This window comes from Limanda limanda, chromosome 7 (assembly GCF_963576545.1).
Source record: "Limanda limanda chromosome 7, fLimLim1.1, whole genome shotgun sequence".
NCBI classification, from domain to species: domain Eukaryota; kingdom Metazoa; phylum Chordata; class Actinopteri; order Pleuronectiformes; family Pleuronectidae; genus Limanda; species Limanda limanda.
Window position 1 is genome coordinate 7612300 of NC_083642.1, and position 12667 is coordinate 7624966.

Sequence of the window (12667 nt, forward strand, 5' to 3'; positions counted from 1 at the left end):
TACACTGTTTTCTCACTGATTCCTCCTTTTGTATCGTTCGTGTTCTGCTCTGTAGATTGAAAACATACTCTCTTGTTTGTTCTTTACAATTCCCCTCCACTCCGATGGCAGAGCAGGGCAGGAGAGGTAACTTACACGTTTGCAGTTTCGATGCCAGATCGTCCAGAACAGATCACGAGCACCGATGCTCTTCCTCCCCACAGTGAGGAGATCGAGTTGCTGCCGAGTGTTTCTTTACCCGGGCCTATCGGATGGGCCCGGGTGAGCAGAGCTGGGAGAGACTCTGAGGTCGATGTCTCTGCTGCTTGTGGGCCCTGGTTTGGTTTTCAGCCGGTCAGAGTGGAGGTGGATGGGAGAGGGGGGGGCAGAGCAGGTTTGAGGTGGAGGAGAATGAAATGAAATCCCAAAAATGATCTTTAAAACCTCATGTTGTTGACTTGTACCACTAATCCAAATATTAGATTGCGATGTGTTATTGTTCTACTTCACTGAAACTGTAGCTTTTACCTCAGCATCTGCCAATTGCACAAATGTGATGTAATAAGTGCGATTTTCTAGCTTTTAATACGTGTTTCTTCGTCCACTCCTAATCGTGTTTGGGCCGACACACCACACAACCACACCTGAATTATGCACTTATTATTATTATTGCAGTGTTTTTGCAATACTGGCCTCTACTGTGGACGTGTGCTTGCTTCTTAGATTTGCTCATCTACTCATGTCTATCGTTGGCATGTGTCATAAACCGAGCCAGATGTGGATGTTGCCGCTGCAGCTGTTTGTTAGTGATGCAGTATCCCAGCCCACAACAAGGATGCTGTAATTGGAAGAGTCTCTTTGAAAGCACATTTACGCACAACAGCAAATTGAAGCCGGATACTTGATCTGTTTTGGAAATCGTCCCGTCAACGCTGAGACGGGAGAGGAGCTAATGCACAAAACCTCTTTCAGACGCCAGGCAGAAGAGTTCAAACGTTCAGAACACTTTTCTGGCCCGAGGGTAGAACACAGCACCTTGGCAGCATGACTCATCCATTCCTGTGTTCAGTCAGTGCAGAGTTGGTGTCTGAGATTTTAGAACTTTTTGATTTACGTCAGCCCATGCCGCACATCTGCAAACATCAGCAGCATAACTTTAACTCAAAGTCTGGCAAGTAGACCCTCACAGAAACAGGAATTTAGAGAATTTGACTTTCATCTTAAACACCTTAGCTCCATTGTTTTGTGAAACGCTAAGAATTACCACAGTTTGACCAGACTTCTTAAGATTTTCATTTTTAGCCAATAAGAGCCTCATCATGACTTCTGCATACTGCTGCAATGTGCTTCTCTGCATTGTTTTTGCTTTGTTCTTACCACTGAAACTAGAGGAACAGGATTGTTTGTACACATGTCACAAATAAAAGCCTGGCTATTTCTGGATTCTTGAGGTAGAGCGATATTTTAATTTTTACATAGTCATCGTGGAGATTTTCATGAAATTATTTGTTTTTGCAATGACATAATACACATAAATAATAAATATACATAAATACCAAGCAGCACATTTTACAATTAAATAAAATGAACACGTCAATGCTTTACTGGACAAGCGGAAGAATAATGCATGTGTATCTAAATGACCTCAAACCAAATGTCTTATTATTTATCGATTGACAGACCCGTTAGCTTTGAGTTAATATCTTCCTGATTGATTTTATCTTTCCAGCTCTATCATGAGTACTGACTTATTTCAATCAAAAATGTATATTATTTAAATATTATTTATAAGTAATTGATTATTTCATTCACTTGATGCGACAATTAATGACATAGAGACTTTATCCCAGACGTCGTCCTCCCTCTGCAGAACATTATGGGCCAGTGGAGTAAGAAGGTCAAGTGAAGGGAACATCTTGAGAGCCTGAATCTTTTATTTCCCCTCTCACACTCTGTGGTCACCAGGCAGTCGAGTGACCCGGCTGAACCAACACCTCACCTCCTCAGACCGAGAGACGTGGGCTCGGTGAGCGTGACAGCAGCAACGCGACCATGACATTTGCTTTGTTATTGGAGATCGCTGCTCTTCCCTGTTGCCCTCAGCAGCCAGTAAAAACAAAGATCCTCTTCTCCCTGGTGCTCGTGCACAGATGAGTGTGAGAATTGATCTGGTTATTAAAGAGAACGTCTGTAGAGGAAGAGGCCGAACAGCAGGTGTCTCTGTCCTCTTGGAGAACAAGCTGTTTTATTGGCTACTTACTGATGAAGCTCTCATCAGGGAAAAGGAGATTCATGTCAGGCGGTGGCCTCATTTGCTGAATGCACCATCCTAGCGTATGTTACCCAGTGAACTGACCAGCTTGAAGTTCATCACAATGCTTAAAGGCGTGTTTGAAATCTTATAGTAGGCTGCTGGCATCGAGCACCACAATTCACCCTTAATTATTAATTCATCCCCTGGGAGTGCATCTTATTTACTCTCCAGTCTGTTGGCCGCAAAATAAGACTGTTTTAAGATCATAATGACAAATGACTCAGTGCAGATAGTTGATGTCTTAAGAAACGAACTGCAGAATAAAATGTGAAACAGGAGCCGAGTCTCTGATGGATATCAGTAACAGTATGTGCAGGTACCTTGTCATGTTCCCTGTCACACTGGGTACAGACTGTATTTGTGTGTGAACCAGCCCGTCAGCTGGAACAACACGTCTCACATCTTATGCAAGAAAGCTCGACAGAATTTTAAAAAGTACCAGACCTAAGCTGCAGGGAACATAAATGTGAGCCCTGCTGCCTGAGGGAGGAAGTTAAGAAGAACCAGTTTGATGTGGTTAACTCCACCTTTTCTATTCCATGATGGGGTGCGTGTTGAAATGAGATTTGACATTTTTTGACGAGGCAATTTCTTTTGTGCAATTAAGGGGATGTAGTTAATATTAATGAACTCGGATTCTTATTTCTTCTCACTTGAATAGTTATTCAGAGGCTTGAATGCAAGAGAGGCGAGAGAAGCGAGAGCCCCGGATCCTTCTTCCTCTCCTTTCAGGGAATAAGCCTGCATTCGCTTGAAATGGAAATATTCACACTGGCGACATAAAGAGCATAGCAAATGAGCGGAGTGTGTGGGGAAAGTAGTTAAAGTTTGATTGGGCGTAACCCAGCCTGCACTCTCTTTAATGATGTTAGGAGGGTTGTCATCTGGAAATGGAAAACTCCCTTCTTCTGTTCTCTCCCTCCGACTTCTCTCCGGCCCGTATCACTCCATCTCTGTGTGGCAGCCATCTTGCCTGTCACGGCCGACTGCTCTGCAACACTCTACTGAGCTGTGTGACAGCTTTCGGCCCAAGGAGTCCCAGCACGTTACAGAACCCACCCCCCACTGACGCATGCACACACAGCTTTAAAAATCATATTTTTCTTCTCTTAATCTGGATTTCCAAATATTCCAATTCTCACTCCTTCTTCTCATTTTCTTTCTACATCAGTCTCACTCCATCTCTCCTCCCCTCCTTTTCTCCGCTTGAGCTACACCCTCGGATACTCTGCCTCTGGTTTCAAGACAAGGAGATTTGACTTGCATGAGGTCTTGGCCTATGCATCTCTCCATTTAAGGGGCTCTGAGTGTGTGTGTGCGTGTGCATGTGGGTGTGTGCTGGTGTGTAAAGCGCATGCTAATGTGGGTTGGTCCTGGTCCTTGGAATCAGACTGGAGATGACAATCCAGGGGGCACATTGTGTGGGCCAGCCAACTGAGCTCCACGAATGGGAGGAGAGAAAGGGAAACAGACGGCTGTCGACGGACACAGAAGGAGAGGGCCGCCCTCCATCCGCAGCCCCACTGCTCCGCTAACTTCATTTGCAATTCGCACTCCACAGATCCAGTAGTCACTATGAAACCAGCTTTTGTGAGTATTGATTCCCTTTAAAGGCAGCAGCTCCACCGGCGGCTCATTCATCTTGTCTACCTGCAGTGAGTCAATTGAATGAGAAGAGAATTGACGCTTTCTAGCCGTTCTGTGGATATTATATTTCTCGTAAAGACGGTTTGATTATGTGCTTGTTGAAGTCTTTGTGATCCTCCTTTTGAGTGTTTCCTTTAAAAAGTGAATCCTCCCGGCTTTTTCTGCAACTGTTTATGCAACATTTCATTGTTTTATAGGTTTGTATTGCAATATGCAGAACCTGGTGGTGGATTTGTGGTAGATTTGACTCTGTGTGAGGTGAAAACATGGTCTTGCAGTTTGTTTTCAAGTGGACCTCTCCTGAAGTGGACCTGCCTAACTGTGGGTGTGGGTCGTGGCCTGGTTCTAGGACAGCCACAGCGGAACTCAGACCTCTTGTCTCTGGAGAGAAGTGACGCCTTCTCTGCTCTAGGTTGAATGAAGAATTTCAACTTATTAAATATCTATACCCTGTCGTCCTTTTAAGAGTTGAGGCGACAACATTGTGGAGTTGCTTGTTAGGGAAGTTGCTCCTAAAAGCACGAGCGTGACATTGCGCTATTTCAGGTAATGTTAATGGAACTGCTGATGGTGCTTTGTCCCAATGTGGCACCGAGGTGTTGGCACCTCCTTTTGTAGACGATGGCGTGTTTGTGTTGCCCTTGATGCCATTCACTGGTCCACAGTTTCAAGTCCAACGCTTGTTTTGGTGCCAGCTGGCCAATCCGAGGCCGGTGGTGCGGGCACACTTTCTCTGCAGCCGCCTTTTGTTTCTCCCTTCACAGGCTCTAACAAGGCTGCCTTCAGCTGAGCTCTCCCACTGCCCTCCTGTCTGCGCCTCAGTAGCTTATTGTTCCAGATTGTCAAGGCTGTTAATAGAAAAAACAACCATGCCCTCAAATACCAGTAAAATAGCAGTGGAGTTATCGTCCGGTGTCATCCCAGTGCCGAAGGCCCGCTGGGAGAAGCATGACAAATGGGTTTATGTGTCTTTAATCTCACGCTGACCAACTTTCATCACGGCTCGCTCTTCAGCTGCTGACCTCCACCCTGCTGCTGACTCCTGACCCTCCTCATTGTACCTCCTTGTTCTAGTGAGCCCCTCTCACAATGGACGCCTCTCCATTTCACTTCTCTGCATTGATTCCATCCTGCAGCACAGAAACACATTCCTCTCCGTCACTCCTCTATTCATTCTCACGGCTCCTTGCTCCTCGGCCATGCCACTCGGAGGCTTTCCTCTTGTTGTGGATGTGTTTTACCTTGAGGAAATCACTGGGCTGTGTCCCCTGATAGGATACATTTACCCAGCTCCAACACGACTGTGGATCACACCTGCCTGTCACGGTAGCTGCTTCTGAATCTCACTAGCCCAGCTGAAATTCCCTTTTTCATTATAGTGGACAAGTGAACACCAAGACTGAGTGCAGCTCTGTTTTTTACTAATTGCATCCGCAACAAACACTGGAAATAAACATGGATGACGCGTCTCCACCTTCTCCCGCCGTTCAACAGTTAAGATTTCTTGGATACGGGTGCCATCTTGCGCTTTTGACATAGACTAAGTCTGAAATCACTCACTCATCAGTGGTGTACTAGCGCTGTACATAGAAGACCTTATATAGTAAAGGGGTTAGTGAATGAGTGGGTGATTTTGGACGTTTCATGAGGTTTCAAACTCTTTGTGGCATCACAAAAATAATTAAAACCAAAGTTACAAGAAAAGTTGACCTGGGTCCATGTCCCATCCACTAACAAGGAAGAGGTGGGTTAACAGCCCCACCAAGAAGGACAAAAGAGATGATTTGGCGTCACTTTTTGGGAGCTGTCACATCATCCATCTTTATAAAGAGTCTACAATCCACCCACGCACACATTTGCATTGTGTTTAAATGCCAAAGCTGGATACACTAACCTTACCTGCAGTGTGAGTGTGTGTTTAAAATGCAACCAGTCACCTCGTTGTTCTTCTGCAGCTCGAGACATTCAGCAAGGCCCCCCGAGGTCGATCAGGAGAACAGATTATTACAAACCCCTGCTTCGGTATTTTAAAGTACACAGACTTGTTTTATCTACTGAGAGCCAAAGGAGAGCGACACCCCCCCCCCCCCCCCCCCCCGTTGGTGCCACTCTGCTCATTGTAGAGAAGTGAGGCCTCTGACAGCAGCATTATCCTCCCTTCAGCACAGACCTCCACCACTTTAAGAGACACCAGTATTACCCTGCGCTCATTATCACATGACTTACAATAGCTGTGAATGAGTGAGTGGGATTTCGCGGAGCTCTGTTCATCAGCAGCTTTATAATTGGCTTTGCTGACGGCCTAGAAATGTTGCTTATCTCGAATGCAGCATGAAAATGAACACGTCACATTAAGTTTTCTCCAATTTGTATTTATTGCAAAATCGATATCGTTCCCCTGCTGCACACGAGCGATAGCCAATGACCACGCAGGAGATTCTTTATCTTTTGCGCCTCTCATTTACAACTCAGTTACCTCATTGCAGCGAGAGATAGTCCAGTGGGTTCACGCTTTTTCAATTGTTTCAGCTGTTCATACTGAGGAAAGAAATATTCCTAACCCAATAGTTTGGGGAATACACTTATTTACTTGTGTTGCCGAGAGTTACACGAGAAGGTCAATACCTCCCTCAGACGGTAAATGGTAAATATGACGCCTCGGTGGATTATTTCAGGGGCGAAGCTTTAATTAACAGATTTTTATCTCGTGTCTAGAATAACCGCAGGGGGTTGTGTGACTGATGATTCGGTGGCCAGTAGCGGTGACTTCCTGGTGTTGACTCGCTGCCTCACAGAAAAGCCAAGAAAGAATAGAACACGTTATCCTCAGTTCAACCAGGGTGTTTTTATTATTATTTGTGTTAACTAAGTATGCAGGTTAAACACATGACACATAAAATGGTGATTAATGCAGCTTGCAGAAGTGCTGGTGGATCTTTGTACATTTTGACTGAGCCCCCACGCACACAAACACACACTCACACGCACACACACACGCACACACACACACACACACAGCAAAACCCCTTTCACACTTGCACTGTCCTATCAATAGGTGAAGTGCCTGAATAATATCTTTATAGAAACTAACTTTCAAAATAAAAGCGTGTGGTCCTTAGGTTCCTTGATGTTGAATGTTTTGTTTTTACTCTTTTGTTAAAAAAATGTTCTTCAACCTCCTAGTTTCTCAATGATTTTATCTTAACTAAACAAATTGCTTATGCACCACGTGGTTTTCTTTTTTAGAATAGTCTTTCAGGATCAACTGTGTAAAGGATCTTTATATCAAACAGGAAGGTTGAACTATAACCCTGCTGGTGGATCGCTGGCACAGTTTACAGTAGTTTACACAGAAGCACACAAAAACAAAACCCTGAATTCTCTCTCAGCAGACACCGACGACCTCTCCCACCACAAAACAACGAAGATCTAATTCCGTTGACAGCGTAAGAAGTCCATCTTCATAAAATAATTTCCTGGTCCTTTTTGGGGGTTTGGATCTGTCCTCTTCTGGGGCGCTCTTGGTAGAGGTAGATGGGATTCTTTCGGGTTTAATTAACGGTGGAATGACGTAATCTCAGTGATTATTCATTTCTTCTTCTATCCAAGTCGAGGAGCTTTAATGTTCTATTAACTATCCAGTCTGAGAGCAGAACTTTTAAAAAGCTGCATCAATCTGACAGACATTTCTCTTCTATTTCACGCCTGATCTGATCGATGACGAGAGGAGCCTTACAAATGTAGACTTGATGGCTCTATGTTGTCTTATATAACTACACTAATGCGGGCCAATAACCCGTCTGGGGCTTTAAGAGGAGCAGACAGGACTTAAACTCAGTCCACAGACATTACTTTCAGAGAAAACATTTCCAAAGAGGTATATAAAGAACTGAGTGAAAGTGCCTGACAGATGTGAAAGCAGCGCTGTCAGTTTCTACCTTTTCATTTTCTGAACACTCAACCCCTGGACTGGTTGAAAGGGCGTGAGACATGTTCCTGTGCTGTGACGGGTGTAATATTACAGCTCAATGACTCAATGCTGCTGCAGTGCCCTTATGAACACATTCAAAGTTAACAATATTCTGTTATGTTCCGTTGTGCATGTGTATGGCATGTTGATATCAGGGGCTGAGCTGGGAGACACCACCTTAGTGATGCTCTCATGCATTCTGTGGAAATGCATGAAACCTTTGCAAGGAACCATTGCACTCTGGGTCTTTTCAGTTTGAGTTATTGCTCCTTTTTTCTCCAGTTTCCATGAATTCAACTATTTCTGTGCTTTGTATCATCAAAAGCCTCAGTTACCTTGAAACAATAGATATTATGATTTGAGCGATAATCTTAACAATATTAGTTTATCCTGAACTGTTTTCTGTATCAGTTTATCAAACCACTTCTCTCTCTTTTTATTGCCCTGTCAAAACATTTGACGCCAGATGGTGAGACCAGCGAGTGTCTGTTTAAATCATCATTGCTTTGGCTGCAGGCAGCGGTTCAGCTGATTTTATACCTGCAGCCCAGAGTCAGTATCTCCTCCAACATGAGACTGTAGAAGTCACTGGAATGCTTTTGCAATAAACAAGGCATAAATGCAGCCATGCAGCCACAGTGCAGCTGCTCAGGATGCCCTTCAGAAAACACTTTGTGTATCTTCATAAAACTACTGACTCTTCTCCTGCTGATAGTTTAACACTGCTTTTGCAGAGTGCCTGTATTTGGTGGTGTATTGTTTAAGGCATGGGGATGTTTCTCTGCATTTGTATTGGTGAGAGGTGGAGGTTGCACTGTGACGGCTTCTGCGGCTCCTTATCTCTTTCTCTCTTTTACTCTTGTCCTCAGATCGAGAAGATCATGACGCTGATCGGTGCCGGCATCGATTTTTCCAGAGATCAGCAATATGCTACGCCAGGTAGAGTATAATAATTATTCCCTTTTTTAAAGTTGTTCCATAATTAGAATCCAACACCTAGAAACAGTTCAAGTGCTCCAGCTCTTTGTGCAGATTGTATCTGTTTTTACTGGCCTCTGTTATAAATCTATATCTAATAAATCTCACCTCTGTTGTGTTATTAATCTCATGAGAACTCTCTAGGCTTCAACATAAAAAAACCTTAATTGCCCATTTGGCTGTAGGCAGGGATTTTACTGAACAGATTTAGACTTGATTTCTTCGCCTGCATCTCCTCTAAACCTTTAATCAGCCATTCTACGTTTGTGACATACATGTTTGTATTACCACAGGACGAAGTCTGCCCTTACATACTGTCCTCTGGACATATAACTCACACTTCCTTTACCCGTACCTGCCTGAATTTTCTTTATCCTCCCCAAAGTTATTCTATCCTTATCGAGTCCTCAGGGGAAATCAAACAGAAAGACCCGGGCAATGAAGGATGCACCTGGAAACAAATTGAGAGTCAGTTATCATCAGAGAATCTGTTGCTAAAGTTAATGCAGCAAGACAGTTGGTCTGTTCTAATAGAGCAGGCGAGGAAGGGAATTGGTATTTGCGGCTGTGGAGAAAGTTACACGGCTGTAAGAAGTTCTATTTGAAGAACTTTCCCAGCTGTTGAAGCATTGAAGACAAAGATATTAAGAAATCCTCTTGAACTAAGTTATAAGATCACTTTGATCACGTTATTATGCTTTTTTATGTTCGTGAAAGATCATCCTCTGGCACAAGTTCCCACAAACTTGTTGCACTCATGTTGCACTGATCTGTGCTGTGGGATTTAAGTCTGGCTCATTATCTTATTGTAGGATGAACTCATGATCAACCAGTCTGCCTTTTCCTCATCCTCCTGATAACAGTAAACAGTGCAACTTCCTGCAGCTCAGTATTGTACAGACAGACCGGGGCTTTGTTTTTGCCTAAAGCGGTTGATTTGCTTCCTTTGCTGCAGAAAGCTGTTCCCTTATTTACACCGTATTCTCATCCCTGAAACCACTTGGACCGTTGGCCAGTCTATACATCACCTCAGTACCATTGAAGGTTATTCACTGGGCTGTAAGAAATGGGGGTTCGTCTCAAACACTCGACCGATCGATGCTCCTGAGCAGCCTTTCTTGCCCTGTGGTTAGAGAGTGGACAGGAAAACCACAGGGTTTATGTCCAGGCTTATTTCAGGTGGTGCTTTCAAACTTTCAAACCAACAGGGGCCGGGCCAGGTCTTTGTGTTCAGGATTCTGTACCTGTTCACCTCTTACTCACCGGGCTTAGGTGAAGCCTGTCGTCAGGTTTGATGGATGAAGCCTGGGGACTGTGGCCGAATCCCAAACAATTGACTCCCTCTCTTCAGCAGTGAACTCTCTGCTTGAGCCACGATATAATATATTTAAGTAATGCAGCAGAGCCGTTGTTGCTTAGCACAAAGTTCGCCGTCTCCTTATTCCCAGCCGGAGCGAGCTGTTTAAATATTAACCACTACGTACTGTATGTCAGGGGGATGAGCTCATTCTTGATTTGTAGACCTTAGGAAAGCTGAGACCACTGCAGCAGCGTAGTGAGCCTCCTTCCACCGGCTGCATCTGTCTGCTCACAGCTCCATCTCCATGAAGGAGGCCACCGAGGCAGATCTCCGGAGAGGCAGCATCTCTGTTCGATGCCCATGCGAGAAGCCGCATCCCCTTCAGCCCCCCCGCCCCTCCCCTCCCCTCTCTGATTCAGTCCAGCGTTGACTAGAGAGCCGGGATGTGTCTGGCTGAGTGGCTCCGCGCCTGCAGCCACTGTTTCACTTTCCTCCCCTCCGCTGATCGACTTCAGAGTGAGAGATGCAGTGGAAGAGGGTGCGAAGGGAAAACACATGGAGGGTGGTGCGATGAAAGGAAGCAAGCTGGAGCCAATGCTGGTAATGAGGGGTGGGTGGTGGGGTGGGGGGGTCTGTGGCTCGCACTGACAAAGAGCAGCCACCTGCAGTGTTTCAGAGAGGTGGTGGTGGGGAGAGGGAGAGAGGGAGGAGTGGGGGAACGCATGCAACAAGGAGGGGAGAGAGAGAGAGAGTGAGGGAGGAGAGAGGAATTGCAGGCAGCAGCGTTGTGAACAGGCGGGACAATAGGAGGACGCCACCTCGGGATCTGTCCATTCTTCAGCCCGGAGACGAAGATACAAGCTTTTTTCTATTTTTCTTTCTTGACTGGACTTGACTTCATCTCACAAACTGTGCCAGTTTTTCTTTCTTGAGACAGTTCTCACACGCTCTTCGTCTGCAGAGGAGTTCCGTCTCAGGGGCCGGCAATTACTGAAGTGCTACTTGAAGTGGCTGATTGGATCCCTGAGTGGATTTTTTCTTTACCTTGACACATTTCCGACACTCTGGAGTGACTTCTTGGAGCGGGATGAGGAGATGAGGGCGGCGACAAGGGAATGCAAAGCTTTAAAATGTGCATTTTACACGTTCATTCTAATGTAGCTTTATTTCGTGTCTGTTTGTTATTTGTAAGTTGACAGATTTCCTTATGTGTTGCCATGCACACACAACTTACGGATCAAATCAGTCGTAAAAGACAACTTGATTCCTGTGTTTTCCAAGTGAGATAAACCAGTAACATGGTAAAAGGAGAAGAGGCGATCACGTCTGCTCCTGTAGGTCCGGCTCCTGTCGGCTGTGGATGCTGACAGCCGTCACCACAGCGCTTGCTTGTGATCAGTCTTGGCTGTCTGTCCTGCTGCCGCCCATGTGTGCAGGCTTCCTGTCCCGTGGATTATGTGCTGACTGAGCTGCGTCTGCGATTCAGGGGATGAGCCAGTTCGATAATTAACTGTCTCCCGCTTCTGTCCGCAAGTTTCCCAACAACTTCCCACTCAGCCGAAACGAATCACTCTCCCTGAAAAGAGCAGTGATGAGCGGCGGCTCTGCTCTGACTCCTCTGAGTTTCTCCTCATGACAGAACTGGAGCTCATTTAAATCAGCTGCAGGCTTTTATACAAGTTCCACCTCCTGACATGGGACATTTAGAATTCTTCTGATGGCTGGATATGAACTGTTTTATTGCTCATTTTCCTCATTTAGCTGAGGCAGTGCTGTGTTGTTGTTGTTAGCTGGTAGTCAACCAGCTCATAACCGTTTATCACCCCCCCTCACCCCTGAGATCGGGGGTGCTATAAGCCATCTTGGGTGACTTTGGTTCGGCCCCCGCCTCGCTGCGGGAGCCGACGCCCCGTCCACAGAGGACACTGTCTCCTCCGTCCTCCTGCTGCTGGTGCGCTCGGCTCTGCTGGCCGAGAATGATGTGGCAATGCCACGTCTCGTCCTCAGAGTGCCGCTGCTACCGGCTGAAAGGTTTCTCCCTCCTGAAGCGCTTTCCCCTGTCGGCAGGTGCTGCGGGCCGGCTGCTGGACCAGCCCGTGGGAGACTGGCTGGAGCACGTGGGGCTCCCGCAGTACGAGAGCAAGCTGCTCCTCAACGGCTTCGACGACCTGCACTACATGGTGAGTGGCTCATTCCTTTTATACAATGTCCAAATTGTCCTCGACTCTTTTGACTGTCATCTTTGACTTCTCACTTCTGTAATCTTAGTTTTTTTTCCAACCTGTCACCACTTCCTGCTACTTAACTCCAGTTTGCATCTTTGTGCATTAATCCAACCGATGTCACTCTCCATTAGTTGATAGATGATCCCCTGAGCTGCACCTGACATTGAATTAGTTGAAACTCAACCTCTCCCACCGTGAGTCGGGCTTGTGTTTCAGTAACTTTGATACTTAATTATCGGAACAGTTGTTTTCTG

The 12667-nt window shown here is 45.7% G+C and overlaps 1 protein-coding gene across 4 annotated transcripts in view; it reads left to right on the plus strand.

Moving 5' to 3' along the window:
• LOC133005299 (ankyrin repeat and SAM domain-containing protein 1A-like) overlaps positions 1-12667 on the plus strand; it is a 64967-nt gene that overhangs the window by 35488 nt on the left and 16812 nt on the right. For 3 of the 4 annotated variants that reach the window (XM_061074941.1, XM_061074940.1, XM_061074943.1), the window contains 2 exons: positions 8780-8849; positions 12256-12368. In XM_061074941.1, coding sequence (XP_060930924.1) covers positions 8780-8849; positions 12256-12368 — 183 coding nt within the window. Of the gene's footprint in view, positions 1-8779; positions 8850-12164; positions 12369-12667 lie in introns of those variants that run through there. The other variant, XM_061074942.1, reaches the window with a different exon arrangement.